This window comes from Medicago sativa, chromosome 5, assembly GCF_051527215.1.
Source record: "Medicago sativa cultivar Bolivia chromosome 5, Bolivia_mono, whole genome shotgun sequence".
NCBI lineage: Eukaryota > Viridiplantae > Streptophyta > Magnoliopsida > Fabales > Fabaceae > Medicago > Medicago sativa.
The window spans coordinates 3,980,730-3,998,908 of record NC_140753.1 but is presented as its reverse complement, the minus strand read 5'-3'; the positions used below and the strand labels follow the sequence as shown (position 1 = coordinate 3,998,908).

At 34.4% G+C, this 18,179-nt stretch overlaps 2 protein-coding genes across 15 annotated transcripts; both read left to right on the top strand.

Moving 5' to 3' along the window:
• The first annotated feature begins 484 nt into the window (after positions 1-484).
• Positions 485-7,413, top strand: LOC146919274 (serine/threonine-protein kinase EDR1-like). 14 transcript variants are annotated; one of them, XM_085712564.1, is made up of 17 exons: positions 485-790; positions 2,127-2,517; positions 2,887-2,985; positions 3,077-3,181; positions 3,478-3,682; positions 3,848-4,057; positions 4,171-4,211; positions 4,296-4,364; positions 4,434-4,534; positions 4,782-4,859; positions 4,962-5,060; positions 5,146-5,214; positions 5,363-5,412; positions 5,878-5,959; positions 6,387-6,481; positions 6,585-7,034; positions 7,208-7,413. In XM_085712564.1, the coding sequence occupies exons 1-11, from the start codon at positions 519-521 to the stop codon at positions 4,972-4,974; spliced, it is 1,584 nt and encodes a 527-aa protein (XP_085568690.1). In that variant the 5' UTR covers positions 485-518; the 3' UTR covers positions 4,975-5,060; positions 5,146-5,214; positions 5,363-5,412; positions 5,878-5,959; positions 6,387-6,481; positions 6,585-7,034; positions 7,208-7,413. The 14 variants fall into 14 exon arrangements, with proteins under 14 accessions (XP_085568690.1, XP_085568689.1, XP_085568687.1 ...); XM_085712563.1 differs by having other exon boundaries at positions 6,585-7,413; XM_085712561.1 differs by having other exon boundaries at positions 3,478-4,057; positions 6,585-7,008.
• A 2,224-nt stretch (positions 7,414-9,637) lies between these two features.
• LOC146919273 (E3 ubiquitin-protein ligase At1g12760-like) lies at positions 9,638-17,863 on the top strand. The gene is made up of 5 exons (XM_085712574.1): positions 9,638-10,457; positions 12,396-12,515; positions 12,652-12,784; positions 16,605-16,769; positions 17,183-17,863. Exons 1-5 carry the CDS (start codon positions 9,886-9,888, stop codon positions 17,354-17,356), a joined length of 1,164 nt encoding a protein of 387 aa, XP_085568700.1. The 5' UTR covers positions 9,638-9,885; the 3' UTR covers positions 17,357-17,863.
• The last annotated feature ends 316 nt before the right edge of the window (positions 17,864-18,179 follow it).

Genomic DNA, 18,179 nt, shown 5'->3' with positions numbered 1-18,179 from the left:
GCATCACATAGCTTTCCCGGTGGCCATTAGACACGTGGCTAACAACCTTTAAGATGCAATGGAAAAAATAATATAAATAAATAAAAAATTTGAATAAAAAATTGGGGAATTAGTCACTTTAGTCCCTGAATGGAGAACGATTCGTCAATTTAGTCCTGAATGCTGATAATATGCAAAACAGTCCTTGCATGGTCAATTTCAGGGACTAAAGTGACTAACGAAGTCTACATTCAGGGACTAAATTGACTAACGGAGTCTGCATTCAAGGACTAAATTGACTAACAAAGTCTACATTCAGGACTATTTTGCAATTTATCTGCATTCAGGGACTAAATTGACGAATCGTTCCCCATTCAGGGACTAAAGTGACTAATTCTCCATAAAAAATTGGTACAGTACAGAAGAAGCCAAGTGATGAAGAAAACTGAATAAACTAAACTAAACCAAAACCAGTATTAATACCAATAATACACGCGCATTTCACACCGGAGAAGTGGCTTAAAACTCCGGCGACTTCAATGGGTGGCGAGGTGAGAGAAAATAGTGCGTATGAAACTCTGGCGGATCGGTGTCGGAGGTTGGAAGAGCAACAAACCAAGCTGAGGGAGGAGTTCAATGAGGTGTTGCAGGAGAAGAAGAAACCCAAGGTCAAAGACAATGAAAATGAAGATTTAACCGCTGGTTATCTTTCTGGTTTCTTCTTCTCTCTAAGTCCTTATGCTAACGTTTTGAAATGCATGGGACATGCTGTTTATGTCCACGACGTGACCACCGGCCAGATCATATATTGGTAAGTCCTAACGCGATTAATATACATACATCATGATCATTATTTGATTTTATTCAAAAGTGAGTGTTTTGCTTGTTTAATGCAACAGTGTAAGCGCTTATAAGTTTGTATGTATAAGCTATTTTTACAATAAAAGATGAAATGAAGTTGAATTGTTTTTGTAAACCATGGTGAAGGACTTACGAAAATAAACTTACTCAAACGGTCATACAAGTGCTTATCCAAGTAGAGAAATTCAAATAAGTCAATACAAACAAGCTCTTATTGTAGGAGAATGAATCTAGTAATTTTGTTGATTTGAGAAATCGTTTTCTTGGCTTAGCTAAACATGTTTTGAATGATTTGTGAGAGAGTATTCCGACCAATTAGTAAATAAGAAAGACTCGTGTGGCTTAATTTCTGAACCATTTTACATGAAAACATTTCAAACTTAAAATCATATATTATATCTCTAGAAGATTAGAAGTTGGAGGTCCTTTATATGTTGTCAACTTTTTGGTCCTATATAAGCTGAAATTAAGAATTTTGTTGGGATTTGGGAATCCACGACCTTAAAAAAAAGGGCAACCCGGCGCACTGAAGCTCCCGCATATGCAGGGTCCGGGAAGGGGTCCCACCATTTGGTGTATTGTACGCAGCCTTACCCTGTTTTTACACAAGAGGCTGTTTCCAGGACTTGAACCCGTGACCTTACGGTCACATGACAACGACCTTACTATGGAAAATTATAGAGTTGTATTTCCTTCCATTATAAGTTGGTGTGCTTTGCTTAACAAGTATTGATGATATGGATGTATTTGATTACATATTATGATATTAGATGAAGAATATCTAACCAAATGGCTACTTGAATCGAAGTTGGTTATGGAACTTGGAATACAAACAAGGATCAATGTAGTCGTGATAAAAGATGTTTTGTTAGGACAAAATACAATCAATTATAATTAATACAAAGCATAAACAGTTGATATAGTTAAAAAAGTACCCGATCTAAAGAGATTTATTGTTAGGACTTAGGTTAAAGTAAACTATCTAATCTAATCCTACTCATGCAAAAGCTTAATAATCTTGAAGCATGAGTGAAGAAGCTCACTTCCAGTTGATCAAAGAGGCTTTGGCATTGTCTGAAGTAAGCGTTGAATCTGAAATATTAAGCTGATATAGACAAGAGATAGCCAAAATCCAGCTTTAAAATGCTTATAAGACTTGCTTCTGCAATGCATCATAGTTGAATGTAATTGGACTTTTTTTGGTTTTTGTCTTTCGGTGATTGCCCTTACAATTGTTTTATGTTTGCCTGATTGCTTCTAAGACAAACCTAAACTTTTTATTTCAGGAATAACTCAGCAGAAACTCTGTATGGATGGAAGGCAAATGAAATAATTGGACAAAGATTAGCTGATTTCCTAGTTGCTGAAGAATATTATGGATCTCTACGAAGAATTCTACATCAGTTGATCACAGGAGTGCCATGGTCTGGACAATTTCCTTTGAAGAAGAGGTCTGGTGAAATATTTATGGCAATGGTAACAAAAACTCCTCTTTATGAGGACGGTAAGCTTGTTGGTGTTATCTCTATTTCTAGTGATGCGGTTTTAGTTAACTCTAAGGATTTCGACAAGCAAAGAACTTGCCAATCTTGTACGAATGACCAACCTGGAATTCAAAGGCCAAAAATGATTCATTGGCCTCCACGCCCGCAAATTGCATCATCGGTTTCCAATCTGGTTCTCACAAGTTTCATCACTACTTCTCTTGACATTTTTATTTCTTCATTGTCGTTTTCTATTTTGATTGAGAAATTGTTTGTATAACAAAAATTAGACTAGTGTCAAAACTCATTAACCACAGTATTTTCAAGTGTTCAAATACATGTAGATTTGAACACCTGAACATTATGATTTCATGAAGTAAGGTTGATGGTTAATGAGTTTTGACATCTAATATTATCAACCATTTACTGAACGTAATTAAAAACGTTAACACCTTACAAAGTTTCTTACAATTTTAGCTGTTCAAATAACACTACTCAATTTGATTCCATTTGATCATTTGTTGAAGCTATGTCATAAAATCTGAATTTTTATATCTACCAGGCATCAAAGTTTCTTCCACTCCGGCAGACAGATGACACAATTTCCAAGAACACTTCAACAGATGTAGATGATCAAGCACCAGGGAAACATAGCATTTATGTATGTTCTGTTTAGCTTGAAGATGTATCTGAGTAGCTATTTAAGTATGAGAATATTTCAAGAGGTTTTGTCCCTGATTTTTTAATTTCAGGAAACTGAACCTCGTTCCAGAAGTTACCAAAAAGAAAACACAACTGTCCGGGAGGCCATCAAGAAGGATGAGTCTACAACTGAAATTGGCCAGCCTTCTAAAATTGTAAATAAATCTTCTATTTTGTTTTTGTTTGTTAGTGATACTTCATCTAAAACTTTAAGTTGAAAGTTTGAGCCAGTTTGGCGCAGTTCTGTAGCTTAGATGCCCAACTAAATTCAATCTTCTTGTTCATGTTTCCTTCTTAAAGTATACCTGAGGAAGCTCCGCATGTATTGGAAGTTAATATGAGTTTTGAATTCTGCATTCTTCTGACCTGTAAATAATATGCACTTCAAATTTAGGTTTTTCTCTTTATGTGGTTAAGATATATGATCATTTGTTTGGTTGAATCATATCAGGCAGCTAGAGTCCTTGCTAAGCTCCGAGGGGGAAGTGAAAAATGTAGGAAGTATACTAGAAATTTTAAAGACAATTGTGCAATTGATGATAGTTCAGGAAATAATAGAGTGAATAATGGAATTGATTTATCTGGAAGTTCAGTTGCATTAACGTCGCACCAGGATATTTTTAATGGAGAAGATAAAGAAGAAAAGCTCCAAAAATGTAATTCTTTATCTGTTGTGGATATAGCAGATGCAAAAATTTGTGCACAAAGAACTTCTAGTGTTTTCAAAAATAGTTCTGCTAAACCTTTCTCAGAGGACCGTTGTGAATGTTTTGGTTCTCCCTTTCCCCAAGACCCTTTGTTAAGATTACGCTGTACATTAGATCCAAAGAAATTGGAGCCAAAAGCTACGAATATGGTGATAGAAGATGAAATTGAAGTGCGAAAGCAGCAAGGGTTGCCGTTGGCGAGCTCGAAGGAGAGTATAAATGGCTGCACGAGTTCATCAAGCAAAGGGAAAAGTGAATCAAACTCTGTTGTAGAGCGTGAAATCCATTGGGAAGACCTTCAATTAAGAAGGGAGATTGGGCAAGGTAATTAATTTTGCTGTGCATTTTATGAGTCTTTTATGATGAGGAGTTGAAATGCTATAATGCTTTTATTTAATTCTATCTATATCTTTCTTATGTTTTACTTTATCTTACAGGTTCTTATGCTGTTGTTTATCATGGAATTTGGAATGCATCGGTATAAACGTAGCATGTTCTTCAATTGTCTTATAAGGATTATTGACTTGCCATTTGCCTGTAAACTTATTTTCTATTTTATCAGGATGTTGCTGTCAAGGTTTACTTTGGGAATGGATACGCAGAGGAGACTTTACGAAACCACAAAAAAGAGGTATCTTTATTTTATTTTTATTGCCTTGGAAAGCAGCCGATCTCTGAAATTTTTGGCTTCTTACTTCAGGTTGATATAATGAAAAGATTGAGACACCCAAATGTATTGCTTTTCATGGGAGCCATATATTCTCAGGAAAGGCATGCCATAGTGACAGAGTTATTACCTAGGTAGGTTAGGACAACTTCATCAAATAGCTTGTTACACTAACTGATGAAGGAGTTACACTTAGGTCAGATGCACATAAAATAATTTGTATCTATTGTATTTTTGTTTCATTAGATAATAGACATGTGTATTAGTGAACATGAATCTCATGTTCACTGTGTGCACAAAATATTCAATTAACTTTCTTTTTCGTGAAAAAATTATTGTGAACCATCTTGCATTGCTTATTATTAATTTTTGGATTGGTAGGGGAAGCCTTTTCAGAACACTTCATAAGAACAATCAAACATTAGACATCAAAAGGCATCTTAGAATGGTCTTGATGTTGTGAGTTTTCCTCCCTCTCTTTCTCTGTCACGAATGCACACACATGTCAAGTTCGAGCCTATATTGTTGCAATCTTTTGACTCACTTTGTTGTTTTTTCTAGGCTAGAGGAATGAATTATCTTCATCACAGAAATCCACCAATTGTGCATAGAGACCTAAAGTCTTCGAACCTGCTTGTTGATAAAAACTGGAATGTCAAGGTAAGGATTTCTTGAAAATGCATTCAGTGGCCCCATGAAGATTGAATATCTAACAGTTGGTAAATGAGTTTTGCTTTTTTCTCAGGTTGGAGACTTTGGCCTGTCCAAGTTGAAGGATGCAACTTTACTGACTACCAAATCTGGGAGAGGCACCGTAATGACAACGCTCGCTTATCATCTTTTTGATATACAAAATATCTGACTTGAACAGCTAGTAACAGGAAAAAAATGATATAATTTTTATTTAATGAAGTTTTATTGTTCTCTCTTTCTAACAAACTTATTTTTCCTTCAAAATGCAGCCTCAGTGGATGGCCCCTGAAGTCCTCCGCAGTGAACCTTCAAATGAAAAGTAATTCTTTGGAGCTGAGACTTAAAGTTTGTGTTCAGTCTGGAAAATTTTCTCGAAATTATCTAAATCTTTTGAAGAGATTTTAAAACTTTGAGGATCATTCCTGAAAATTTTCCAAATGGTTGTTCTCTGTAACTATTTTCTAACCTGTCATATTGGTCTAGAGGAATGAATCAATCACAATAACTTGTCTCAATTGTGGTCAGCTGTATTTGTTTGCAATCTTCTACTAAGTCAAATACCTTAATTGTAACTGTTCTGCCTTGATATAGAGTTTGCAATCTTATATTTGATGAGAAATTTCTAAATGGATGTCCTTGGAAGTTTTTTCAATCAGTGTCCTACTTTTCCCGGTGTTAAAAAACAAGACATGTGAAATTATTTTGCACTTCTAAGCAATGAATGGATCTTATTAGAAAAGCTTAAGTTCCTTTTTAGTAACTTCTCATTTATTCTTTTATGCAGGTCTGATGTCTTCAGCTATGGTGTCGTTCTTTGGGAAATAATGACTCAATCTATTCCATGGAAAGATTTGAATTCCTTACAGGTTTCTCTCTCATACATTCTCGCACACACTACACACGCATTTATACAACAAACATTTGTCTTTGCTTTCTGGACTAAGGTCTACTGCACACGGAACGTGTCACTCCAGTATATTTTCGCTTGTATCTCCTCATATCACTTAGAAAACATTTGTCAAACTTTATTTTTGGAATGAAAAAATTGTCAAACTTCAAACATGTTTAACCAATAACTTAGATACACTTAACCACCAATATTAAAGGAAAGTGGTTGGAAATTTGATTAACTAGAGATATTTAAGAGGTTAAGTATATACAAGTGAATAGTTAAATATGTTTAACAGCTAGTTATTCAAATGTTATGTTAGGTAATTATATGTATAGAACTGAAATTAAGTAGCATTGTTAAGGTAACTGAACAGCTTGTAATTTCTGTATTTCATTTGAAAGGTTGTTGGAATAGTAGGCTTTATGGATAGAAGACTGGACCTGCCGGAGGGGCTTGACCCCCATGTAGCATCAATCATAAATGACTGTTGGCAAAGGTGCTTCTACTATATATATTCATTAACCCCTGCAGTTCTATTATGACAGAGATTAATGTCTTCTAAATCAAACTGAAAAATTTACTGTGTTATGTGTGAGCAGTGATCCGGAACAACGGCCATCATTTGAAGAGCTAGTGCAGAGAATGATGTTGATTGTCAGCAGAGTAACAGCTTTGTCATTGAACAGCATTGCAGAATCCTGAACGTGCTATGTGGTTTAAGGGAGGGAAGTGGGCAAGTGGCAGTTCAAAATGTAGATTTTCATTACTATAGAAATAAAAAGTACTAGCCACCAAATTTAGTGGTAAAATACAAATAGCGACACAACGGAGAGAAATAAAAGAGAGCCCTAAGAATGGAATCGAATAGTAGCTAAATTGTTGTGATCCGAGCCAACCCGGCGAGTTCTCTCCATCTGACTACAACCAACTCCGTTGGATTAAGAAAGAGAAAGTCTAACCATTTACAAGCGACTTAGGATACAATTTGCTGTTTAAGGTGACTAGAGGTTATGTTGTTGACCGGTAATGTGCTCCTTTTGTGAGGACTGGTTAGTGGCTATTGTATAACAGAAGGAAACTTCTTTTCCCACCCGAAAGTATATTTTCGGACACATGTGTGATTTCTGAGAAACCTAGGGTGGAAAAAGAAGCTCTCATAACAAAATAGGTTTCTTTTTTGGGCGTGGACTCTAATTGAATCCTTTTTCCCTGATGGCAACAGATACTCGTTTGGACACTGCTTTTGCCTGTGCTAGTCACTCCAAATTGACTCTATTCACTGATGGGCTTGCACCCTGAAGGACTTCACATGTTTTTCTTGTCTCCAGATATCTATCTGTTTAATTGAAAGGTTATCTAATGACTAATTTTGTTAACAATAAATTTATCTAATAAAATATATAACCCTGCCGCTCCTTGGTTTATCTATGCTTGGTAGCGTTAAAATTGTGTGTAAATTATTTTGTATTTATTGGTTACTAATTTCCTCTTCCAACAACATTATTGAAGAAATCATGAAGTTGTTTTCTCCTGTGATGTCTATAAATAATTTCTTTGTAATCTTTTGCAATTAATATCTGTCAATAACCTGTATTTTAAATTTTGAAGTTGTTTTATGATCATGTCTGTAATGCTTTTCTCTCTCACGTTTTCAAGCCTTGTGAAAGTGTGAAAGACAAATATGGGAAGACTATAATCATTTTTGTATGATTGCTACATTAGTGTTTGGATAAATGTTTTATCAACCTTTGATCATTTCATTCATAAACTCAACATGTGTTGCCAATTGTATCACACTCATTGATCTTTTTGATTCAAACATTTTAAAAGGCCAAGAACAAATCTTATCTATAGATCTTACGCTATATTTGGATTTTGGTAGAACTGGAGAGGAAAAGAAGACAAGTTGATTTCTGAATTATTTGAATCAAGAGGGAAAAAAAGAAGAAGAGAGGTTCAATCTTTGTGAACCAATCCACTCATTTATTATCTTCTCTAAGGGTGTCAAGACAACGGGGAGGAGAAGTTCCTTGCAAGTTGCAAGGTTAAACCAATGATTGAAGCCATTGCTCCTAAGGGTGTCAAAAAGATATTCAATAATAATGATGGAAGCCATTGCTCTTTAGCTAGTCGTAATCCTTTATAGGTGACATGAAGCTAAACAATAAGGAAAGTATATGTCATGAAAAGATTTGGACCCTCTTTCTTAAAGCAAAATCGAAGAATAAGATAAAAAAGTAACAGAGAAGAAGAACGATACACGATATTGTTTTCGGTCTGATACCGATCTACTAGAATAGAGAAAAACTTTTCGTTCTATTAACCAAGAGAGTAACTTTATACAAAGATTTCAAAACAAATTATAAGAATCAGTTTTCAAACTTAATTCTACATTTTCCCAATCTCTTCATGTGACCAAGAGAGTCAGTGATTTCTTTATCCAAGATGTTTACAATTGTTTCTCAACTATAGTTTTAATCTTTAAAAGGAAGTGATCATAAGCATTTAATTTACAAAGGATCTCCTCTCTTGTTTAACCTTGATTTGCCTCCATCTTTCCACTCATGAATCCTTCCCCCAAACACTAATCCTTTTCGCAAGTCCCATTTTTGGTTCTCATTGAACCGAAGTATTCGTTAACAATACCCTACTTATATTTATATATCCGGTCTTAGACATGCAGCAACAACTTTTAATAAGAGTTTCCCGCAAAAAAACTTTTAAGAAGTGTTGACCGTCCACTTTAGTCCCACAATGCTCGAAAAATTAGTCTTCATAGATGCTTGAATAATTTTAAATTTAATTTTTTAATTAACGTATCCCTGAGTTGGTTGAACTCAGGGATACACTAATTAAAAAATTAAATTTAAAATTATTTTTTTAATTAACGTATCCCTACTATATCATATCTTAAATTTTCCTATATCGTCGTATCGACGCTGTATCGTCAGGGGCGGATTTGTTCATGGCTGAGTGTAGCTACTACCACACCAAACCAGCCCAAACTTTTTATTTATTTATATTTAAGCCTAAATTTTATACTATATATCTTTAATTTGGATATAATATATAATTACATATGTTGCATTGTTGTATTGGTCAAGTGCAGGCTATTCTAACTCACACGGTCCTTGGTTCAAGTCTTGGCTATTGTTTTTGCCACATTTTATTTTTGTTCAAGTCTTGGCTATTGTTTTTGCCATATTTTTTTTTCATTTAATAATTCATCAACCAATAGACTATAATGTTTGGTATGTTTTATTAGTTGCAACATCAACATATTTTTTTTGGTGTACAAGGCTAAAACAAGAAAAAAAAAAACAAAATCCCAGCCGCACTAGTAATTAAAAGTTATTTATAACGTAAATTACTTCGCTAAGATAATTTACCACACTAGTAATTTCATCCCAAATCCGCCCCTGTGGATCATATCTTCATCGTATAAGTATATGAGTTTAATAAATGAAGCTTGATGTAACATAAAAACAAAAATGTTAATTTTCGTTACCCTCCATACTTTGTTGATAACTAAAAATGCTACCACTTTGATTAATACGAACAACAACCCAACAAACGGCACCGTATGATTGGTACATACATAGCGCCTCAATAATTAAAAAAAATAAAAAAAAAACTAGTCGTGTCATCACTCATCTTCACCATTTCAATTTCTTTTTTTTTTTTTTGGTACAAACACCATTTCAATTTCTTCCCTAATTAAGATATCACCATTTTCATACTCTCTTCGAATTAATTAATCATAATCATTTATTTAATCCATTAATTAATTCATCTCTTTCACTTCATTTCTTCTACATAATCATCATTATAACATTTTCATGTTCTGAACCGAACCGAGTCAATTGCCGACTCACCGAGTCACCACCTCGTCGAACCACCATGTCGACACCGAACCGTTCCTCATCAGACATCATCGATTCAACTCCCTTTCTCACCAATCCCGGCGGCGGTTCCTCCTCCGATGACCTCAACAACTCCGGTCGCCGTCGTCGCCAACGTCTCCTCCAAGCCGCACGCTTCCTTCGTCAAGCAAGCGGCCGTCGAACGATGCGGGAGCCTTCCGTCGTTGTTCGCGAAACTGCCGCAGAGCAATTAGAAGAACGACAAAGCGATTGGGCGTATTCGAAGCCGGTTGTGATTCTCGATATCGTTTGGAACTTCGCCTTCGTCATTGTGGCGGGAACGGCGTTGTTTTTGAGCCGGAATGAAGCTCCGGAAATGCCGTTGAGGCTGTGGATTGCGGGATATGTGTTGCAATGTGTTCTTCATATGGTTTGTGTTTGTTTTGAGTATAGGAGAAGGAGAAGGTTTCAACGTTCTTCGTCATCGAATGCGGTAGCAGGTTCTGATAGGATTGGTAGTGGGAATTTCAGTTCAAGGGAAGGTTCTCGTTCTGCTGTTTCTGGTTCCAGTTATGTTTCATTGGCGCAATTTGATGAAGAGAGTACTAGGTGAATTTTCTCAACCTTTTATTTTATGAGTTTATTTGGTGAATATTTTTATATCTTGTTCTTATAATACTTGTGTTAAAGGATGATGCATTTTTGTAGGGAATGTTTTGTGAATTTTGTTACTTCATGATGCATAGGTGAAAGAAATTTAATGTGTTTGTGTTTCTATGTTAATTAGTGTATTTATGAATGATAACACTAGATTAAGCCTATGCTTTTTATAAACTTTTTAAAATTTAAAGTATAATCAAGGATTGTAGGAGAGGTTCTTTTTTTTTTTGGTTAACCCTCTAGTTCCTCGGGAAGGGGTCAGGTAATCTGGAGTTTGTTTGGGAGGTAAGTAAATCCTCGCCAAAAGTTGTTCTACCCAGAAATCGAACTCGATAGGTGAGGCTCTGTTAATGGATAAGTCTAGTATACCTCTAGTTAACTTTTGAAAGAGTTGATATGGCTGATGTAGCTTTCTTATTAGTTACTAGTTAGTTAAGGAAAAGAAAACATCCTCATGAAAGTTCAAAAATGTATTGAAGATTTTGATTTTATACTCATGAAAAACTTATTTTCTTTTTGTGTTAAATGTGAAGAGCTTAAAGTTTCTCTCATATTGCTTTGGGTGATTGAAGGTGAGAGGGAATAAGTTTGATGTAAATAGATGACGGAAATTGCCAAGTGATCGTGATTCATGATGATTAACTAATTTTGTGTTGAAAGAGTTGTATTTGCTTGGTTTCTTGAAGCATGGGTGCAAGACAAAGATTGTAAGATCATATACCCAAAAGTATCACTTTTGCAGCCTTGGTTTCGTCAAGCCCTAATTGAACTTGTAGTTCAGCCTTAAAAATGAAATTAGAAAGGGGGACTTTTAATTTTAGTTATAGTGTTAAGTTTTTCATTAGATTCAGAATCACATTTCCAACTAACAATTTCAAATAATTTAGACATATAAACCATTACAAAATCTTAGCTTGGACCATGTAAAATAGTATTTCTAGCTAAGAATTAGAGACCATTAATGTTTCGTTGTTTATTATTTCTACCATTTTTACTCTCCACCAGACGTTACAAGTTGTTTGCGTTAGCAACCAACCAACAGTTGCATGTGTACTTTGACAAAGCATCTTTGTTAGGATCCTTCTCTAAGTTCTCTTGGTACCTAACAACATTCCATTTTCTTTTTTGTTTGTTTATTTATCTTGTTTTTTTTTCCAACTCTTTCTCTGGTTGAAGACCCCATCTTGCATCAATCTCCAACTCAATCTTCCGCTGAACCTAGTAATCGTTCCTTAAAAATTTGATATTCCACGTAATCTACAAGCTGACAAATGGTGAGGATTTATGAATTCAAGCAAACATATTTTAGTAATTTCATTGGTATTTATTAACTTAAAATATGTTATTTTTAAATCATTTGAACAATAAATTTCTGGTGTTATACTTTAACTCATGGTTTGTCCCTAAAACAAATTCATGTTTTCGAGTATGTCAAAATCAAAGTTTAAATTAGATTATGAACTATATTCTCACTCATGTCGCCCAAATGAATCTTCATGTAAATACAAGATGGTACTGTGCAACAATGCAAGTGATTTATTCCTCTGATTCAATTGCCAAAATGTATTTTTTACTTGTTACTTGATAATGAACCTTTTTCTCTAGAATAACCCATGTTTTAAGATTGTAATTTGCCATGTCTTAATATACGATATTTTTACCTAATTTGTGTGAACCATCTAACTTGAATGAGTGAGGCACTTTCCGATTTTGTGCACATAAATCTGTGTTGTGGGATGAAACACCATCAACTTCTTTTTTATTGATTAAGGACCAAATCAATTATTATTATACATTTGAAATGAGTGCCGCTTATTTTCTGGTCAATGTAGTTGTCTGATATTTTGCACCATTTCCCAATTTTTATTTTGTCGTTTTTCTCGGCAGTGTTGCGAAACATTTGGAATCAGCCAATACCATGTTTTCATTTATTTGGTGGATTATTGGATTCTACTGGGTATCAGCTGGTGGTCAAGCTTTAGCCCAAGATTCTCCTCAGCTTTACTGGTTTGTCCTCTTTCACTCTCATTTTCAAGTTGTGCAAATATCTTTTCATTTATGATGTATTGATCTTTTGGCAAGTCAACTGATATTTACTTATTTTTCGTTGAATACCTTTGACCGGAATATATGTGATTTGCAGGTTATGTATAGTCTTTCTTGGTTTTGATGTTTTCTTTGTCGTTTTCTGTGTTGCGCTGGCCTGTGTCATTGGTATCGCTGTTTGCTGTTGTCTTCCATGTATCATTGCACTTCTTTATGCTGTTGCAGACCAGGTGACTTTTTGTTCAATCAGTCATTTGTTCCCTGTTCTTGTTTGAAGTTTTTTTTTTTTTAATAAGAATATGAATCTCGTGTCTCAAAAACCCTTATTGGAATTGCTATATTATGTGTAATTTTGGTTCAGAAGTTGCTAGGCTCTAATAATCTTTGATGTGACTCTGCAAATTTAACCGTTTCAACATCTATGGTAATAATTGTGAAAGATTAATACTAATATCTTTTTATACACATAACTAGTGAATGAACTTATTAGACGGGTGTTAAGTCTGGATTTATTTGTTTCGCAGTGTTAGTATATTGCCGTACATAGTTGACTTGTAATATTATTGTACTATTTTGCCAACACATGGGAATAACTCATTCTTTAAGTATGATGGATAGATAACAGATATACTCACATTCCTGAAATTAGGATTTTCTCTCTAGGTCCTCTATTTTCTGTGGGAAAATTTAGAATCTGTTCATTAACATGTTTTCCTCAGTTTTTTAAGGTTTTAGGGTGAGTCATTTTATAACATTAAAATATCATTTTAATGTGAAATTAGAGATATAGAATTCGGGGAGAAACCCAATTATTACTGTTATCGATTATAAATTGGAGTTTTTTCATGAAGGATGCATTCTACAACCATTAAACCCACTGGTACTTTGAGAAGACAAGGAAGGAGCATCAAGAAATTTTCTTTTCTGATGCAGAATTAGACATCATAAGATCAAAAAGGGACTGTGTTTAGGAATTAGGTGTCATGAAAGCATGGCCTGGCTCATATCTGCCGGAACGAGCAATTCATAGTCATGTTACTGAAGGGAGATTTAGGTTGAGTTGGAGAACAAGGCAAAAGTTTGGGAATAGGGACAAGGTTAAATTTTTGAGAGCAAATGTAATTAGGAAAGGGAGATAAAGACTGTTCAAAGTGTAATTGGAAATAAAAGTGAACGTTTGACAATATTACAATGTCTAATTGTTTATGCAAGATAAGATTTGTGTAACTCAACTAACTTTCATGGAGAAAATTGAGGTGGTTCCCATTTTAGAAAAATGGTAGAGCCTTGTCCTAGGTTATTTGGGTATACTGGAGAAGTCGCGCAGAAGTGCTGATGTTGACTAGATCGAGAATTCTCTTATATGAAGAGACGTATTAGACCAAATAAAATTACAGGTCAAACTATTAAGAGAGGTTCGGAGGTATATGGTTTATCTCTATAAAGTTTGTCTTTGAACGTAATACAAGATAGGGAGTTACGGCGTTGTCTATCGAGAACAAGCTTAGTTGTTGATGGTGCATTTTTAGGATGGTTATTGATGTATTGAGAAAGGAAATTAGGTGAGAGTTCATATCTCTCACATATTTCGAATAGGTGGACTAGTGTAATCATGGTGGTCAAAGTCACGAGGAGACTCATAGGCTCATTCGAGTTTACATTTCTATGAAGGAATCTGAGTTGACTCGCTTCAAAAATCTTTTTTGAGCAAACTCGGTTGACCATGCTCTGAATCTTGTGCTTATGGCCAAGTGAGCTTGTATGATGAAAAGAAAAATTAGACCCAAAAACAAACTTACAGAGTATGTGAGAGATGACTACCAGAGAGGAGGCGGCTGGGAGTTTTTCGTTTTGAATTAGGGATAGAGTTTACACGAATTCCACCCAAAAGACCTTACGTATGCTGCTATTCTTCTTCATGTTAAAAGGATAATTTTCAATTCAAAATTCTCTAATAGCAGAAAATATAAATTAAAAATAATTCAATTTCAATATTTAATATATTATATTGTTTTATAGGGAACTTTTTAATTTTGTACTTTCCCTATGAATGCTTTGAAGCACTCATAATAAATTTTACAAATATAATTGAAACTAGTGAATACTTGGATCTTGTTTGAATTGTTTTCACTTCGAAACCTACGACTTCAAAATTTATGTATAATTAATATTTGTGGATTTCTTAATAAATTGAAGATAGTGAATGCTTGGTTCTTGTTTGAAAATTTTCACTTTAGGAATTTAATGGTTTCAATATATATATATATATAGGACATATCTAGTGAGAATGGGTTAGTTATATGAGAATGGTGAGTGCAATTCTCAACCCTTTGATCAAAAATAGATGATTAAGATTAAAAAGACTCACATGTGCCTCTCTCTAGTCTATCATGTGACCAAATCTCACTCAATTCTCTTCAACTTTTCATTTCCTGCGTTAACTCCTCCTCTTCTTCCTTTACCATCTAAAGCTGTCGTTTCTTCTTTCCCCTCACCGTCCATGATATTTTTCGGCGACCCAATCCTCCCTGACCTGAAGCCCGCCGTCGTCACCTTCCACCATCGATTCACAGTCATAAACCTGCCGTTGCCGCTTTCCTGCAGACGTTTGACGTCAGAAAACCCATAAAAGAAATCATTCCAGATCCAATTTCAAGCAAGTGTCTTTCTGTTTGTGTGTTGAATTGAATTCTAGATTCATTGGATTAAATCCAATCTCATTTAATTGAAGTTTTTTTATTTTGTTGGTGGATTTTGATTTGAATCGTTGTGAGAAGACAAAGGGCAACAATATTATTTAGATTTTTTTTTCAAAAAGAAAATGGGTTATTTGGATAGAGTGGATCATTAATTTAAAATTGAATCCAATTGATTGAATGAAAAATAGAACCAGAATGATATGCAATTATTTTAATCCATTTGGATGCGGATGTTATTCAAAAGAAATTCCATTTGAAAGGCAATATCTCCAATGATTTTAATCCCCTTCATCAAAATTCGGAATAGTTCTGATGGTGAGATTGTAAAAATTGAAAATGAACAAGTCAGTTTTTTGATGAAGATAGTTGTTGTTCATATGAGCGTAAGGTAAAAATTAGTTGCAGATGATAGTCGATGGAAGAAGATGAAAAGGTAAAAACAGGTTTATAAGAAATGATAGACTAGAGAGAGGCACATGTGAGTCTTTTTAATCTTAATCATCTATTTTTGATCCAAGGGTTGAGAATTGGTCTCACCATTCTCATATAACTAACCCATTCTCACTAGATATGTCCTCTATATATATATATATATATATATATATATATATATATATATATATATATATATTTTGGTAGTGGCCGGGGTTTGAACCCCAGACCTTGCATATTTTATGCGTTGTCCCAACCAGCTGAGCTAAGCTCACGAGGACATATATATATATGCATGATTTGGTCATTCATGTAGTATGATGATGATCTGCACACTTTCTTCAAAAAAAATAAAAGGATATCACACTGTTATTTTGGTTTGCTTTATAATGGAGTTGGAATATTAAATATCATTGTCTTAAAGGTACTTATATTATGTATATATACCATTTATATGTTTTTAATTATTATATTTAGTATTAGTAAAATGCGTAAACAAGTTCAATGTACGGACTTTCCATGAGTTTATGTAGATGCTCTCAAGTTTAACAATGACAACCTTGAGTGTAACCAATATTCTGCTCTTCATTTGTATTTTTGTATCCGCATCTCCTGTATTGTCTTCAAGTGATATAGAGCCGTAGATCCAGGTTTCTGTCAATAATTGTTGGCTAAACATAAATAAGGCGATATCGGAATTTGTGTATGCTTTTTACCAGTCATGATGACAATGTTGAGTCGCACCCTTGGACTAGTTAGTGGAATATATGTGTGTGTGTCTATATATATATATATATATATATATATATATATATATATATATATATATATATATATATATATATTGTCCTTGCTTTTATCTTTCTATCTCTATACCTATTTATTTATTTATTAGTTATATTTGTTGATAAAAAAGCAGGAAGGGGCATCAAAAGAAGACATTGAGCAGTTATCAAAATTTAAATTCAGAAAAGTTGAAAGTAATGAGAAACAAACTGATAACAATCAAGGTCCTGTTGGAGGAATAATGACCGAGTGTCGGGCTGATTCACCTATTGAACATGTTCTTGCTGAGGAGGATGCGGTATGTTATAATTCGTAAATATTTATTCTTAGCGAGCTTAACCTTTTCTCCCTTTTCCAATGTCCACGTTGCGTTGTTTCTAATCAGATTTTATTTCACTGCATTTCAATGGGAAATCTAAGTAATGTTTCAAACACAGATTTCCTTGCATACTGTTTTGTTGTTATTATCACAGTTTTTATTTGTAAAATACATCTTCACATTCATACCCTGAAGGGTGCAACATGTATAGTCTTTTGTGAGCTTGTTTCTATGTGAAGTCTTTTGACCATCACACTACACCTAAGGAAATTGACATAGTGATTCAAGTGCGGCAAGATAATTTTGTAATAAATCAATGTGGTTTTAACAAAATAAATGAATGAATCCTCTGTCGCTCAACAAATCTGACATTTTCTTTTTATCATTTATAGGAATGTTGCATCTGCCTTTCTTCCTATGACGATGGAGTTGAGCTAAGAGAACTTCCTTGTGGTCACCATTTTCACTGTGCCTGTGTGGATAAATGGCTGTATATTAATGCCACATGCCCTCTCTGCAAGTATAACATCTTGAAAAGTAGTAACCTCGGTCAAGAGGAAGTGTAGATGATCTCGGAAATGTTTCTAGCTGCCATTTTGAGGAATCTGCATGATTTTTTTTATCACTTTTAATAGGCACAACATGTCAATACACTTTGGATACAGGCCTATACGATCGTTGCTGCTGCTGCTTTGTGCTGTAATCATGTAGTGATAGTTGCTCTGTTTATTGGTAGTTATTGTGGCTTCTAACTGGTTGTGCATAGCGTTGTTCAGCGCATTTCGGCTATAATTATCGTAAGAGCCAATTTGGTTGTCATTTATATTTTATTTTTATTGTTGCGATATTGTTGTTGTCACCAATAATGTCTGGTATAAGTCATTGTAATTATATAGTAATGGTCTATTAGTCTCAGACCATGCTTTAAAAATGTTCGGTACAACTTCCCCGAGTTTATAATGGTAGCGCTTGTTGTGCACCAAATTAGTTTGTTAGCCAGTGCACCGAAAGTATATCAGCTATTGTAGATTTGTTGCAGTTTACGTAATTTTATTACATGATTGGTCTGAAAATTTGAAATTATGACAATCCAATCTACTATCATGCCATTGACTGTTACCAGTCTTTTAATCCCAGCCAGTAGAGGGCTTCCATTGAGAGAGACGAGAGCGGCCAAGATAAGTAGAGAAAGTTGTATTTTCCGTTTGGTTGAGGAGTAAAAAAATGAATGTATTGATAAGTTAATTGTGGTTGCATGAAGTACAACAAGGCTTATATAGTTAATGAGAACAGTTAATCAGTGCACATCCACTTGTTGAAAGATCAACTTCAATGAGAATTAGAAATGAAGAATTTGGGTGCAACCAAGAAAAATTTGGGAATGGATAC

Excerpts from the sequence above, each read along its gene's own strand:
- LOC146919274 (XM_085712561.1), top strand. The coding sequence starts at position 519 with ATGGGTGGCGAGGTGAGAGAAAATAGTGCGTATGAAACTCTGGCGGAT. Across the intron at positions 791-2,126 it reads ACCGGCCAGATCATATATTG|GAATAACTCAGCAGAAACTC; the intron begins GTAAGTCCTAAC and ends TTTTTATTTCAG. Across the intron at positions 4,535-4,781 it reads GTGACAGAGTTATTACCTAG|GGGAAGCCTTTTCAGAACAC; the intron begins GTAGGTTAGGAC and ends TTGGATTGGTAG.
- LOC146919273 (XM_085712574.1), top strand. The coding sequence starts at position 9,886 with ATGTCGACACCGAACCGTTCCTCATCAGACATCATCGATTCAACTCCC. Across the intron at positions 10,458-12,395 it reads TTTGATGAAGAGAGTACTAG|TGTTGCGAAACATTTGGAAT; the intron begins GTGAATTTTCTC and ends TTTTCTCGGCAG. Across the intron at positions 12,785-16,604 it reads TTTATGCTGTTGCAGACCAG|GAAGGGGCATCAAAAGAAGA; the intron begins GTGACTTTTTGT and ends ATAAAAAAGCAG.